The sequence below is a fragment of the Mesocricetus auratus genome, unplaced genomic scaffold (assembly GCF_017639785.1).
Source record: "Mesocricetus auratus isolate SY011 unplaced genomic scaffold, BCM_Maur_2.0 Super-Scaffold_100026, whole genome shotgun sequence".
Taxonomy (NCBI): Eukaryota; Metazoa; Chordata; class Mammalia; order Rodentia; family Cricetidae; genus Mesocricetus; species Mesocricetus auratus.
Genome location: NW_024429207.1, coordinates 18,675,544 through 18,691,538, shown reverse-complemented (window position 1 = coordinate 18,691,538; position 15,995 = coordinate 18,675,544). Strand labels below are relative to the sequence as shown.

General features: G+C 44.7%; 2 protein-coding genes and 1 long non-coding RNA gene across 10 annotated transcripts in view; 2 read left to right on the top strand and 1 right to left on the bottom strand.

The window, feature by feature from the left end:
* Window positions 1-5,812, top strand: part of Gtf2e2 (general transcription factor IIE subunit 2) — a 48,199-nt gene extending 42,387 nt beyond the window's left edge. For all 5 annotated transcript variants that reach the window (XM_040731858.1, XM_040731859.1, XM_013110775.3 and 2 more), the window contains 2 exons: window positions 3,729-3,844; window positions 5,113-5,812. In XM_040731858.1, coding sequence (XP_040587792.1) covers window positions 3,729-3,844; window positions 5,113-5,229 — 233 coding nt within the window. In that variant the 3' untranslated portion in view covers window positions 5,230-5,812. The remainder of the gene's footprint in view (window positions 1-3,728; window positions 3,845-5,112) is intronic.
* A 5,037-nt stretch (window positions 5,813-10,849) lies between these two features.
* Rbpms (RNA binding protein, mRNA processing factor) overlaps window positions 10,850-15,995 on the bottom strand; it is a 143,392-nt gene continuing 138,246 nt past the window's right edge. For 3 of the 4 annotated variants that reach the window (XR_002382109.2, XR_001196247.3, XM_005066614.4), the window contains one exon: window positions 12,231-12,357. Coding sequence is in view for 1 of the 4 variants with exons in the window: in XM_021225165.2 (XP_021080824.1) it covers window positions 12,228-12,357 (130 nt within the window). In the remaining 3 variants the exon portion in view is untranslated. Of the gene's footprint in view, window positions 12,358-15,995 lie in introns of all 4 variants that reach the window. The other variant, XM_021225165.2, reaches the window with a different exon arrangement.
* On the top strand, window positions 12,357-15,091 carry LOC121134136. Its single transcript, XR_005871168.1, has 2 exons — window positions 12,357-14,025; window positions 14,743-15,091. It is a non-coding gene; the product is annotated as an uncharacterized LOC121134136 (long non-coding RNA).

The window sequence follows — 15,995 nt, the reverse complement described above, 5'->3', positions numbered from 1 at the left end:
CTTTGTAGTACATAGTCTATCTTTGTCTGTGTTATCTACCTACATTCTACCTATATTTTTAAAAATTTTCCTCATTTACTTTTCTCATTTCTGTGACTAAATACCTCACAGTAGCTAAAAGCAACTTAGGAAGGGTTTATTTTGGTTCATAAATTAAGATAGAAAGAAAGACAAGGACAGGCAGACAGACAGATAAAGGCTATCATGTCAGGGAGGCATCGCACCAGGACTTCCAGACAGCGCGTCACATTGTGGCAGCTGGTTTTTTTACTCTGCCTGGAAACCCCAACCCTTGAAGATACATTCAGGGTGGGTCTCACCTTGAAGCTGATCGTAACTGTCAGCTTGGCACACTGAGAAAGGGGCACTTCAGTCTGAGGAATTGCAGGGTGTGGGGTACTTTCTTGATTGGTGATTGGTGGAGGAGAGATTAGCCTGATGTGAGTGGTATCATCCTTGGATCCTAGGTAGTGGTCCTTGAACACAGGTTGCAGGGAGCAAGCCAGTAAGCAGTCTTGCTGCTTTGGCTTCCCACAGTGTTGGACTGTAAGCTGAAAGCAGAAATAAAATTTTCCTCCTGCTTGTTTTTGGTCAGTGTTTGTCGCAGTGACAGAAACCAGAACAGCTATTCTTTAGATATGCCTTCACAGATATAACCACAAGTGCATCTTGTAGATAATTCCAGCTCTAGTCAGACCAACAGTGAAGATTGTTTGCCTGCCTGCCCACTACTTACCTGTCTGAGAGAAGGCGGGTCTGCTCCTGAGCCCAGTCTCCCAAATCCCAGTACCAACAGTAGACTAGTGTAACAGTGAAGTCCTTTAAAAGTTTGAAGAATATACAGGCAGACTATAGGAGGGACAGCATAAAGGGGAAAGCCAAGATTAGAGGTTAGTAGCCACTGACAGATACTGCTGGAAAACCAGATACTGTTGAGAACCCATGAGTGGCTTAGAGAATTGGAAGCTAGTGGTTCATTATGGATAGAGATAGCAGAAGAGCTTGCTGACCAGGCTTACTTCCTGACTAGATTGACTCAATCTCTGCAGGCTTGGCAGCAGGAAAGGCGTTCCCATTTCCAGGCATACAAACGATTTACTTCTGATTCCAGCTGTGCCACAGAGGGTGTCTGCTTAAAAGAAAAAATAAAGCATAACGAGAGAAAGGGAAACAATACACTGTTGATACTAGGGCAAAATTCTTTTTTTTGTTGTTGTTGTTGTTTGTTTTTTTCTAGACAGTTTCTGTGTAGCTCTGGCTGTCCTGGAACTCACTATATAGACCAAACTCTCCTCCAACTAAGAGGTTCTCCAGCCTCTGCCTCCCACGTGCTGGGATTAAAGGTGTGCACTGTCACTGCCTGGCTGGAACCAAATTCTTAAGATACAGATGTTTGAACTACTAGATAGAGAATTAAAAACAACTGGTCTTCTAAGTAACTGATAATGCTATCTAGTAGAGAAGGCCAGACCAAACTGTATGATGGAGTAGAATATTTCAACTAAGGCTTCAGATGAAAAGTCAGTGGCAGAGCTGAAGAATGGTGGCTGCAGTAGCCTGTCAACATGATGTGACCAAGTGAAAAACTAAAGCTGAGATACAAACAGAAGAAAGTGCAAAACTAAACAAAACAAAAAAACCCTAAACCCAGCATCCTTGAGTTGTAGAACAGTATCAGATGGTCCTAATATATCATTTAAATCTGAAGGAGAGAAAGGATGGAAGAAATACTTAAAGAGCATGGTCAAGATTTTCCAGAATTAATTGCATCAAACCAGGATGGATGTAAGTCATGAGAACACAGGATAACCCATCTCTCTCCAAAGAAGCAAAGAACAGAACGACACCCAATGTACTTTGAACTGCTGAAGACTGAAGATGAAGAAAAAATATTGAAGACAGTGAGAGGGGGAAAGAATCATTACAAAAGAATAAATAATTACAACAGAGCTCTTAAAAACTATGTGTGAGCCTGGCGTTGGTGGCGCACGCCTTTAATCCCAGCACTCAGGAGGCAGAGGCAGGTGGATCTCTGTGAGTTTGAAGCCAGCTTGATCTATAGTGCGAGTTCCAGGACAGGCTCCAAAACAATACAGAGAAACCCTGTCTGGAAAAACCAAAAAAAAAAAAAGAAAAGAAAAGAAAAAAACCTGTGTGTGTGTCTGTGTCTGTTTTTCTTTTTGTCTGTCTGTCTGTCTTTCTTTAATCTATGTTGAGTTGACTCTAGCTTGGTCTACAGAGCTAGTTCTAGGACAGCCAGGGGTACACACACAGAAACCCTGTCTTGGGGCAGAGGGGGAGAAAGAAAAGAAAAAAGAAAAGCCACCTGAGATATTTATTTTAACTCATGTTAAGGTAATCCTTTCTATACTCTATATTCGGTTGTGTAGGTTGTTTCTGTGTCTCTGTGCTGCTTTGATTACTATAACTGTGATGTGGTTTGTGGTCATGTTTGTTGCCTCCAGCTCTGTTCCTTTTAGTTTAGGATTGTATCCTAGTCTTTTGTTAAGTGTCACAGATTGGGTGAGTTACAAAGAAAAGAGGTGTACTCAGGGCCTTCTTCCTGGTAGAGTTCTGGGGTACTGTGGGGTATCATGTGTTGAAGGTGTGGGAATATGCCAAATAGTAGCTGATCTGGCTGTATGAACTCTGACCCTTGAGATAATGCATTAGTCAGTATGCATGTATTCACAAGGGTACAGCCTTAGTCACCATTTGTTTGTTTTAGAATAAAAGTTTGAAAAAAAATTATTATCTTTTTTTTTTGTGTGCATGGGTATTTGCCTACATGTATGTCTGTGTACCGCATGTGAGCAAGGTCATGGAGTCCAGAAGAGGACATCAGAGCCCCTAGAATTTCGGTTGTGAGCCACTGTGTGGGTACTGGGATCAAATCATGGGTTCTCTGCAAGAATAGTGTAGCCACTGAGCTGTCATATAGCTTACAGATGGAGTGTGTGACAACCCACAGGAGGGTTAATGGACTGGCAAGGAAGGAAGGGGCATGTTGGTGTAGTGGTTGGGATAGTAGTCAAGCCTGCAGCCTCTGAGCTGTGGTAAACAGGAAGCCTTGTGAACCCCTTCAGTATTGGGAGCCAACCTTTCTCAGTTCTCAGAGTACACACTTGGTTGTTACTCTGTGTGTGTGTGTGTGTGTGTGTGTGTGTGTGTGTGTGTGTGTGTGTGTGTGTGTGTGTGTAAAGACTGACAAGGCTGTTAATGACCAAGCTTAGGGCCTTGAACCAGTATTTGAAGAGTTTGCCCCACAAGGAAGGATCTGGTTTTGGGAATAAAAATGTTAACTGCTTATCTTTCCCTGGAAGATGGGAGAAGCTTAAGCCACACCTCCCTTGTCTTACTGTTTCTGAAGACTAGAGCACACTGGTGGCTGTCCTGCTGCCTTTCAGATCAGAGACCCCCTTCTGTTGCTGTGTCCAGCACTGGAATAGTCTTGCCTTCTCTTCCCCCCCTTTCTTTTTTGAGACAGTGTCTCACTGTGTATCCTGTCTGCATTGAATTTGCTGTGTTAGGCCTGCCTGTCCTTGAACTCACAGAGGACAGCCTGCTCTGCCTCCTGAGTGCTATGATTAAAGGTATTTGTTTTTTAGTGAAATCTCAGTTGTGCGAATTTAGGCCCAGAGGAGATAATATTCAAGGTGGACTTAGATCACAAGACACAATGGTTTATAAAAGTCCATGGTAAAATAACTACTAACTTGTTGGTTTAGAATTCCAGAAACTATGGAGGAGCGTCACTGTGGATTCAATGGATGAGGAGAAAATTGAAGAGTATCTCAAGCGACAGGGTATTTCTTCCATGCAAGAATCTGGACCAAAGAAAGTGGTATGTCATCTTTAGAAAAGCGGTTTAGTCCCTTCTCTGCTTCTCATCCTGCTCTGACAAGTGAGGAGGGGATTGCTTCTCCTAGGCTTTCTCTGAGCCTAATGCATTGACTTGCCAGATACAGCCGGGCATATCATGTATTGAGGCCAGTAAACCATTCATGGTGATGTCCAGGCCTGGGAGAGCTTTCTCATCATCGTCAGCACGTCCCAGCAGCAGCCTGAGCCCCAGCCACGCCCCTCCCTCAGGACTAAGTTTCTCACTCTCACCCTGTACACAAAAGAAGCCACGTCTTCATGTCTTCATCTGGCGCTCTTTCTTAGACCTCCATTGTCCCTCCCCTTTCCCCTTCATACGGATGCCTTGGTGGCGTTGTCATACCCTGACGATACTGAATTGTCCTGTTTTAGGAACCATACACGTTTGTCCTTCACTTGTACTCACAGGGGATAGTAAAGTGAAGGCTGGTAAACCCTCTATGCCTGGCAACCACTAACCTGTAGTTCAAGAACAGCCAGGGCAGAAAAAACTGCTAGTACTCTAGACTTGGGGCTCTGCCCTCTCCACTTCCTCGAATGCTTTGTAGCTTTCTGGTTTTCCTTTTTTTTTTAAAAGTGGTTCTCTAAGAATCACTGGATAAAATAAAAAGAATTATTGTTGCTGGGCAGTGATGGCACATGCCTTTATTCGCAACACTTGGGAGGCAGAGGCAGGTGGATCTTTTTGAGTATGAGGCCAGCCTGGTCTACTGACTGAGTTCCAGGATATCCAGGGCTACACAGAGAAACCCTGTCTTGGAGAGGGGTAGAATACACACACACCAAAACCCTTAATAATTTATCATTGTTTATTTTCTAAAAAGTGATGTTTCAGGTATACAGAATAGAGAATATTGCAAAGCTCCATGTTCCTATGCTTTTTCTAGTTTTGTCATTTCTCAGTATTTTGCCGTATTTACTTAAGCTCATTTTTTAAAGCAAGAACTTTATTAGACTTGTTAGTAGAGCCAACACAGGGATTCACTGTCTCTTATTTTATTGACTCAGTGCCTAGCACAATTGTGTTATGCTTTTGTGTCCTGCCTGTTCACTCCAATGGAGGTTTGTGCCTTGTGGTATTGGGGCACCAGGGCTAGTTGGAGGCTGGGTGTGTGCTGTGCAAGGGGTGTGAGTCAGGACCCTCCAAACAGGAGAAAGGAAAGGGCTTCAGACCCTGGGTCTTTGCTGCTGGTCTCGGGTTGGTGTTTACTGTCTTACCTTTTCCTGCAGGCCTCTATTCAGAGAAGGAAAAAACCTGCTTCACAGAAGAAGCGACGGTTTAAGACGCACAATGAACACTTGGCTGGAGTGCTGAAGGATTACTCGGACATTACCCCTGGGAAATAGGCAGCATTTTAATCCTCAAACAAGGTTGCAGACATCGTTAAGGGTTTCCTCACGCTTGGGATCTGAAGACTCTGCCTTCTCACCTGCTCCTCAGGACTGAAGAGAGGAGCAGTTCAGTTTACAGAACAGGAGAGCATTACCAAACCCAGCTTTGTCACCCAGCAGGCTAGTGGGAAACGGTTCCTGTTAACTCCTGGGGTTGGTTTTTTCTAGAAAGACACTTAGCTTGGCATGCAGGTGTCTTTGTTTATCTTGATTTCTAGATGGTTCTTGATTCCTGTTTTCTCTATTGCTTTAGAACAGGTTGGCAGATAGTGCTGGATGCAATATTTCTTTATTCCAAGAGAAAATATTTATAATAAAATCATTTGTAGGAGGATCTTTAAGAAGTTAGGAAATTCAGTTTGTTTCTCTTAATTCTTAAAAATAGCAGGGAACAGTGGCAGTCACTGATTGCTGGAACAAGTATTTGGGACGTCACAAAGACTGGAGTCAGTACTGTTGGCAAGTGTGTGGGTTTCATCTTTGGAACACAGGGTATGACTGGTTAATAAGCTAAGCAATAAAATTACACTAAATGTAACTGTTAATGCTGTCTTTGAAAAGGCTCAGTAAGTATGTAGTAAGTTGGATTCATGATCTGCCGCCATCTGTAACAAGAGGGAGGAGACACTTGCCAACCTGAACATGCCCTTTACCATAGCCCAGGTGTCAGGGAGCTGTCCTGGCCATTGCTGGTGGAGGGACCCTCTGTCACCATATCAAGTATGTGTGAGTTTTTAGGGTTTTCACTTGACATTTTCTTACCTCCCCTTTCCTATGACTTGCCCTGCTCCCTTGAAACAGTGTTATTGGAATATAAAAACCAAGTTTAATATTCTCAAATCAGGCACAACAGCAGTAACCCAAAGCATTGGCTTCTGATGAATAATACTTCATATCCATTTTGTGTCCTTGGTATGCTTTACCTCTTACCTCTGAGCTCCAAAAGTATGGTCTAAGAAGATGTCACCCTCTGCCTCCCACCGTTTTGCTTTGTCCCTTAGGATTTTGCTGGTAAGGATCTATAATTTTTATGGCGTGGATTAGCTTCCCCATAAATGTGGAAACTCACTCATCCATGCTCTCAAGGCCTCCTGGATAGGTAGGTAGGTGCTCAGATACTTGCTTTACTTCCAGGCTTGTGTCTGGTGACTTCTAGCTAAACCTGCTCCTGTTTCTTTCCTAGGGACTGGCCTGATAATTGATTTTAATTTCTTACCTGTTCACAGAAACAAAGAAATTGAAATCTAGAAAATTTTAACTATTTTGCTAGTTGCTAAGCTTATAAATTCTATAATTTTGTTTTACTCACTTGTATCGTCTTGCAAGGGTCATTCCCCTTGGCCAGTAGCCTGTGTGAGTATTCTCTGTGCTGTGGTACTGGGGTGGCATCCCTGGATGAGATGTGCGGGAGTAGACAGTCCCGTGGGATACTTGAGAGCCTAATTGTGTTCAGTGGCTGTAATAAAATAGAATGGACTTTGGCAGCAGCTCTTCTGGGTGACTGAAGACACTCATCCAGAAATTCCAAGTGAAGTCTTGATCTCACCCTGCCAGTGGCTGCTGGATCTGCTGCCATTTAGAAGCAAGTGGGAATGGGCACGTCTGGGAGAGTTAAAAGGCTGAGACAGCCGCAGCCTTCAGTGCACCTCATGTATAATTCATTGCACTCACGAGAGGCTTTTAGGGCTAGTTAAGAGAATAGTTGCGCTTAGACAAAGTCTAAAAATGCACCTCTGGCTACTGCTGTCACAGCCTGTAAATGTGGTCAGGTGATGGTCAGACCCAGGGGATGGAGAAACACTCGATACTTGCTGGTGTGAGCACTCGGTGAAGGCAATGTAGGAACTTCAGTCCCAGTACTTGTGGCGGGCCTGCAAGTGTACAGCTCTGGATCTCTCTTGTGAGCTCTTTATTCGAAATCACTGGAGCGGAAGCCTGTTCTCAGTCTCACTTGAGGGACAAGGACTTGTGGATTTCTCAATTTTCCAATGTTTGTAATGGCAGTTTTCTGAGACATAGAAGATAAAACTTAGTGTCCCCCTTTCTTCCTAGTTGTTGCTTTACTTTGAAATGATTCGTTTTGGGGAAGGTTGGGTTTCTTTTTTAGCCGAATGTTGCTAACTAGCTGAGACTAGCTGTGTACATGGGACCAGCAACGACCTGTTTTTCATGGCATTGCTGTCTTTGGAGCTGCATGTAGGACAGTTGTTTCCCACTGGGTCTTTCCTGAGAGATCAGTAGGTGTTCATGAAAGGGAACTAATTTGGAACACCTGGCTCTGACTCGTCTTGTGAATTTGGGGAGAGCGTGTTGTGGAAAGACAAACTGGTATAGGGTCTGACATTGTGGCACAGCCTCTCTTCTGGTTCTAGAGCCAAAGCATTTTCCTTCATAAAAGTTTTTCCCCCAGAAATAAATACATGTGGCTGGCCCGTGACCATACCATCATAACCATGTCTGATCTTGGAAGCTGAGTGTGATCTGGCGTGGTTAACACTTGCACGGGAGAAATGTCTCTCTAGCAGATTGACAAAGGCCTTCTGGAAGTATGGGCTGCAGTATGACCCAGCCCCACTGGTTTGGAAGTTGGCTAGTACAGCCATGTGACCTGATGCTTTCAAGATGGGTGAAAGGCCAGTCACTTCTCACCTCACCAGAACACTGCATGCATATGGCTTTGGGTTCAAATCCCTAGAAACAAAACAAAAAAATATGAATGTTAAAAGTGATAACTGGCCAGGCACTTGGGAGGCAGAGGCACATGGATCTGAGTTCAAGGCCTGCCTGGTCTTCAGAGTAAGTTCCAGAATAGCTAGGACTACACAGAGAAACCCTGTCTCAAAAAATAAACTAAAAGAAAAAGTAACTAAGCAAACTATAGCCTGAATTTGGTAGGGCCAGTTCTAGAAATGTCAAAAAGCAGGTGTACTTTTGCACTTGGCTTTTTTAAGACACTGAACATGTTTGCCAAGTCCTTACACTGAAATCATGTGTTGCAGTTTTTGGAGAAAGATGCTCCTTTGTACAGGTAAACATTTTAATTTGAACATTATTTCAAATTATATTTAGGCCTGTTTTGTTCAAAAGACAACTTGAGTAAAATTTAAGCATCTGGTTTGATCGAGTTTCTAGCAGGTAAGGATTGGCAAGGGCCTGGCTTTGTAGTTCATTGACCTTGAATTTTCTACTCCCTGCCTCAGCCCCATGACTGCTGGGATCCCAAGGATGTGCTGCTGTACCCAGCTTCTAATTTGACATCAACAGAGAAAGGGGGCTTTTCAAGTGTGTAAGTAGAACATACCCCCTCTTCCCCTGCCCCGTTCACACCCCTTTTCTAAGAGAGGACTGTATATGAACAGTGGAGAGCAAAAGCCTCAAGTTGTCATAGTTTGTGAAAAGACTTCCCTCCTCCCCCAGTAAAGCAGAAAGTTACTGTGGCTTATTTCCCCAGGCGCACTAGGAGACAACTCATGGGTATCGCTGGGTTATGAAAAAGTTCTTGCATGGGGCTTCTTCTCAGACTTTTGAATCTAGCCAGAGCAGGGTAGTTGGTATTGGCAACATTAATCCTGTATGTGTGTTCTGCAGGGGTGGTAAATAGAAACTTGACAACATGCTCTAATTTGAACATCTTAATCAAACTGCCAACTGAATATGGTTTGTTTAGCACCAGTCATTAAAAGTTTTAAGCATTTTGAGTACAGGTATTTCGGGGACCACCATGTCATTAACGTTCTCTAGCCTTCAAGAGTGTTATGAATTGTTTTGTCATAGAGCGTATAACACTGGTTTAAAAGTTAAAGAGAATATCCATTATGGGATTATGCAGGGGAGAGTGCTTTTTCAGTGAACAGTTGGCTAACTCTGTGGTTGAGAAAGAATTGAGTGTTGGTTATGCTTCCTCGTTCTTTAGTACAGGTAATGCTTATAGTCCTCTTGCTTTAGCCTTCTTGGTGCTGCAATTATAGATCTGCACCATGTCTGGCTAGTTCTTCCGATGCCTGGTGGAATGGGGCCATACTAGTTGCAAAGTCTCATGAAATAAGGGCAGATACACAAACATTGGGTCCAGTGATTAACTAGAGGTGTTCTCATTTCATATCTTAATATTCTCAATACTCTTAAGTTGAAATTTAGTTGGGGGGTATTTAATTCTAGATACTAGTTTTATAATTAATCTTGTGTTCCTAAGGAGAGTCCATTTGGCTTAGTTACTATTTTTTTGAAAATATATAATTGAGATTTCATGTACCCTTTCCTAATCCCAAGTTACTGGTTCCCAAAGGCCCTGCACTCATTTCTGCTCAATGGTGACAGAAGATACTCTAGAGAAAGTTAATGAAGTGGGTGTAAACTGCTTGCTCAGTGGAAATTAGACACACCATACAGGCATGCAGGCTTGTCCTTGCACATAGCTACGCTCAGAGCATCCCGAGGCCTCTTGTGGAAAATGTATACAGAAGTGCCTGCTTCGGATGGAGACAGCTTGGGGTAGTGACGCGGCATTAGTGCCAGCTGTGAGGTAGTCTCTGGTGCCTTAGGGTTGGGACCTCACGGCCAGGCTGAAGGCAAAGCCACACACTATCAGTGTGCTCCATAGAACAATCTTAGACATACTTCCAAGAGCTGGAGTGCAACTGTGGAAGCTACGCTAGTCTTTCCCCATGCATGCCAAACAGTCAGAAAGCAGTGACTACGGCCTGGTTTGGATGGCTACTCTCTGGAAAACTAAGTCCTGAGCTGAAAATCAGGGCCTGAGACTGAAGGTCACTGGTGACTCCTGAACAGTTAGGAGGTGAGATGGGCTGGGATGCAGTCAGCTGGTAAAGTACTAGCCTAGCAGATCAGTAGAACCCTGGATAGCACTCCTGTGATCTCAGCACTGGGGAGGGGAGAGGAGGATCAGAAGTTGGCTACAGGGTCATCCTTGGCTACACAGCAAGTTTAATGTAAACCTGGGGTTCATATAAGAACTGGGCAGGGGGATTGTGGGAGCGTATATATACAATACTGTTATCTGGGCTGAGTCAGCATCCTCATTTTTCTAGACTGAACTGTTTTAGAAAATGGTTTAATTTTGTTTGTGTTGTATGTGCACTTTGTGAGGCTGCTTGAAGATGTTTGTATCCCATGGACCTCCAGGTACTGCTGTGAGTGACCAGATGTAGGTGCTGGAACCTAACCCCAGGCTTCTGTAAGAGCAGGAAGCTCTCCTGACTTCTGAACCAACTGTCCCCCACAGAATCCCCCTCCCCAGGGTCTCTCTGGGTAGCTCTGACTGTCTGGAACTCACTATGTAGACCAGGCTGGCTTGAATCTCAGAGGTCGGTCTGCCCCTTGGGATTTAAGGCACATGCCACTATGCCTGGCAGAATCTTGAGCTCAAACTTTGTAGGTGAGGGTAGATGGTACTCAGGTATGTGAAGCCCTCAGTGACTGACTCATGGGTGTGTTGGCGTTACCCTCTGACTCTCACTCTCTGAATCTTGCCTAGTTCTGCTACTGCCTGGAAATGGAAATCTTTGCATTGTGGGGCATAATTGGTTGATGTGAGTCAAGTTGCCAGACAACTGTGTGATAGCTGGAATAAACTTTTATTATTTTCTTTAAAAACGACAATAGAAAAGTACCTTTACACAGTTTATAAAAGCATAGTCGATGGTGGAGTGGCTGTCTTTTTAAAGCAAGGTGGCACTGAGGGCATGAGCAGTCCCAAACACCAACATGGACATCTTAAGTCCCCAGCTGTTGCCTGCCCCTTTGCTCGAGCTTTAATGAAAGGCCCTTACTCCAGGCCTTAGTGTTTCCTTTTCCTTTTTCTTTTTTTAATAACCTGTAAAAACTTGACATTATTGATTCTAATGAAAAATAATACCCCCAACCAATGATATAATCATTAAAACATGACGTTTCCAACACAACACAAGCAGATCAGTAACAAAGATACAAAGATTGTGATTATGTCTAGCTATATCAGCAGCTGAAAATTCTGAGGTCAATAGAGTATTACACGTGGCTCTTGTCTGAGGAGCAGAAGCCCCTGGAAATCTGTTGGTCTACAACAGAAGACAAGAAGTCTTGCAAATGGCCATGGTTACCTGTCCCACCCAGTGCAATGTAGTGGATAGGCTCAAGATACTCGAGCACACAGTATTCTGGAGAATATGATGGACGGCCGCCAGGCTTTAGAACACCAGCTCAGATAGGCCTGTACCATGCAGATTCACTTAAGATGTGATGCCTGTTGCAGCCAAGCAAGCTGGGTGGGTAGCCTGTCTCTCCCGAGGCCATGTTGGCCTCAGGGGTCCAAACCAAGGTCCTTCACTTAGTGAGGTGGACCATGGTTCCACTGGGGACGTGAGAACCGTGTGTGGAAGGTGAGTGATATATTAGGTCACACACTCTGAGGGTGCTATCACAAACGATAAGAACGTAATAAATACAAGTGAGGCAATACCTCACTTGGCACAGTTTGTGTTTTTGCAGCAGAGCTGCCATGGTTTTCAGATGGTACACTGTGCTCAGGAGGCATGGCCTAAGTAGTAGTCTTTGCCCAGTTGTGAATACAAGAGGATGCCACATGCTCCTGGGGGCTTTGATTGTCTTGCAGAGCTCAGTTCTACACCATGTTACTAATGTGCCCTGACTCTGGGCCAGGCAGATGGAGTCCACACATTCACAACACAATTGTGGAAGTTCCGATGCTATTCAAAGACATGACTCAAACGTGCAGCTTATTAGGAGAAAAACATGATAAACATCATTAAAAGCATTCAAAAATGAAGCGCAAAAGTGAGCTAACCTAGTGTAAGAACTCATCCCGCCATTCTTAAAATGTCTGTTAGAAAAATACTAACCATCTTGGCTTTACTGTTGTCTTTGTTCTGAGGATGTCTCCAAACTGTACAGCAATGTCAGACCATGCATTCACAAATAACACGTATTTCTTAAAATTATACAGTGTAAAAGAGTAAAACACATTTTATTATATATGTATTTTTTTTTCTTTGAGGAAAACAGATGTGTGATAGAGGCTGTGGCAAAGTCTTGAAGGGATCAAAACTGGGCAAGGCATTTTCAAACCTGCAACAGAAAGAAGACACATTGGAGAGCAACAATCATCAATAGTGCCTTCAGCATCATGCCTGAGCCTCTTTGAGACAGCAGACTCGTGGGCACTAAAGACTTCAAGCTGGGTATAATCAGCCCCAGAGGCTGAGGCAGAAGGATCAGCTAGGGTTCCAGGCCAGCCTGGGCTACAGAGACTCTGTCTGGAGAAAACAAAGCAAGGGGCCCAGCCAGATGGCTCAGTGGGTAAGCATATTGTCAAGTCTCATGACCTAGTCAATCCTGGGGACTTCTCTGGTAGACAAAGATTCCTACAAGTTGTCCTCTCCACTCTCTCCAAACGCATTACAATAATGTAAAGTGGAACCTCCCTTCTTTCCCTGAAATTTGAACAGTCATGTATTTTGCTTTGTGGTGGAATCTGAGGCTGACCTTAGATTTGTTTTTTTGGTTTTGTTTTTCTTTTTTGGCTTTTCAAGACAGGGTTTCTCTGTGTAGCTTTGTAGACCAGGCTGGCTTTGAACTCACAGAGATCCACCTGCCTCTGCTTCCCAAGTCCTGGAATTAAAGGTGTGCGTCACCACCATCCGGCTTTGTAAACCTATTTTTATTGTCATTCATTTTATATTCTCAGTTCCCATCTTTTCTTGCCATCTGCCTGACAGGTTAGACTCTTGCTGTCAAACAGAAAGGGTATCCATAACAGCAGACTTGGATTCTGTACAGAGACAGGCTTATGCAACAATAATGACCTACAGGTTTTAAGGTCCAAATACAATGACTGTGTAGCTTGGAAAGGCACCAGTGAGAAAGCAAGCTGCACACAGCTCTGCAGAGCAGGAACTGACCAGCAGGCGTACTGTGCTCTGACTAATGCTTTTCTGTCTCTCCTGGTTGCTGCAATCCTAACACATCAACAGCTGCTTCCTGTAGAGAGCGGTAGGAACGCCTTAGCCTTGCAGTGACCACTTCCTGGCAGCAGCATTTCTGATTCAGAAGTGTTTATCTGGCAGGGATAAACAAAGAACTCAACCTCCTTTAGGAACTTCTCACTTTCTGCCTCCTCTGCCTTGTCTCACACTTATTGCCACTGGGGACCACATACCCTAGGATGCTCCAGTGAGGAGAATCTAAACGTGTCCATCTTTAGGCAGGCATGGTGGTGCATGCTTTTAATCCCAATGGCATAGGGATCTATTGTTCAGGCCAGCCTGGTTTACATGCGAGTTCATGGCTAGTCATGGCTACACTGTTAGACCCAGTTTCAAGCTAGTTGCCAAAAACACTTGCAAAAAGTACCTGTCTTTTCTGTTAAACCCAGATTTCGCCCAGAGTTCCCACAAGCTAAGTATACACTGCACTGGGTGGCATTTCCCTGGCTGGCTTGGGCAGAAGAGGACAGATCGAGTCACGTTTTAGGTAACAGCAACAGAAATTCTTGGTGAGCCTCTGGCCTCATAGCCTAACTCAATTCCTGACATCACTGAAGCTCACTAGTCTTAAGACACTCCTGCCTTGCTCTCCATAGAGTACATGTCACAGAAATGCGACATGACTTTCCACCATTTACAAGTTCTGCCGCCTCCTGACCCTGAGCACAGACCACAGACCCAGACTGTCCTGCACTTCCTTCCTTCTGTGGAGACTCCCAAGGCACAGCACTGGGCTCTGGGGAGAGAACAGGTCTGTACGGATCCTCCTGGTTCAGAAGGTCATCTTGGGAAAGCAGCAAGCTAGACAGTGGCCAAGACTAAGGACTTAGTGGGATGCTGCTTTCAGTGAACCTCAGGAGGGGCAGGCTTCAGGGAATGGGGCTGCCGCTGTGGCTGGCGGGGGTTGGGGGGGTGGGGTGGGGGTTAGGCTCAACTGCTGAACACGAGTCTACACTAGCCTCTGTGTGCTGTTCCAGTCAAAGCTGTCATCATTGCTGCCTGCATTGTAGCCTCGGGCAGCACTGTCCCAGGACCATCTCTTTCCCACCAACCCAGAGTAGCAGAAAATGATTCAACAGCCTCTCATATGTCTCCCTAGGTCTCTTAGTACATCCTTCAAGACTGTCTCAGGCTGTATTTCCCCCCTCACTTCATACCCCTCAGTATTTACAAACTTGTCTTTAAAAATCCACCTTTCCTAGGCCCCCCAATCCAGAAGAGCTTTGTAGAGAGAAGTCCCTACAGAACAAGGCAGGAATTATGTTGGATGCTACTTTCTTCCCCAAGACGATCCTCTACCCCAGAGGGACTAGCAGGCAGGGTAGGGCAGAATGTGTATTAGACGCCTGGGGTCTACACAGCTACTCTGAGGTACCCTGCTGTAGGAAGCTGACCCTTTGGGGGTGGGGTGGATAAGCCTCTGACTCGGACTTTGTAACACTGTTTTCCTTCCTGTACTTCCACACAGGATCTTCTGAAGTTGGGAAAGGAGAACAGAACCTATAGTTCCCTGAGCTCTCCAGAACCCCATGGAGACACAATTCTCACATGGGAAAGGAATGTATCCACACTGCCATCTATGTCCCAGACTGAGCACAAGGTCAAAATGTAGCTATTTCAGTCCCTGTAAACAAGGAAGAGGTTTAGCGCGGAATGGAGTTCAAACCTTGGAATGTGTTAACAAGGACATTTAAACAGAACCCAAAGACATCTGGGAACACAGTGCCATGGAGGGGCAATAGAGTGGGCTGGATGACTAGGGTCTGATTCTGTTTACAACTGGGGAAGGGGGTCTAGAACAACATGTAAGTGGTGTCTCAAAAAAAAAAAAACAAAAACAAAAAACAGAACCAGACAGCTAGTTGTCTGCTCTGTGTAAGCTCCTGAAAGTTGTCCTTGCATGTCCTGAGTAAGCTGCAGTGCCACACTGGAAGACATGGGAGACTGTTCTGCCTGGTACCTGACAGTATATGCAGTCACAGAGCATCTGATCATCTGGCTTTCATGTGTTAGGTTACCAGGGCACGTTGTTGACTCACAGGTAGAAGACACTTAAAGTAGAACAACCATTTGGATGACTTCAGGCAAATTTTCTCTCCAAACCAAGAAACAACTGCTTTGGCCATCCATCTGCATACACATGGCCTATTAACTTAGTGATTTTCCTCAAAGCTTAACTTTAACCGCTAATGTTAATTTTTTCCAAGTCAGGTAAGACATTTTCCTCTGTTGCCCTGACTCTATTAGGTGACAGCAACATAATTTTATACTGATCAGCTTAACCAGGTACTCATATAAGTGAATATTTAAAACATTTAAAGTGTTCCGTCTATAGTCTTCTGCAGAGACCAGTCTCCATGTATCTTCCCTGGCCATGTTTATGCATGGCTCCAGACCCTCTAGGTAGAGATGGCCTAAGGGTAGAGGGAACACTTCCCTCCTCAGCCCAGGAGTGCCTGTCTGGCGAGGAAGGCTCACATAAGCATAGGTCGGCAACAAGAACAGCTTCTACACACTCACTGTCTATAACCCATAGTAGTCTTGGGGACTGCAGAGCCAGGAGCTGACCTGTCAGTGCCATGGCATGCCCTCCTGCCCTGCTTCATCACCACTACCACCATCCTAAACATTCCAGGGCATCTGAAGCTCTGGCTTGAGCCCCTTGTCGCCTCCTGCTTCTTTATTATATAGGCCTTCTAGTATTGGGCATGCCATCACCCA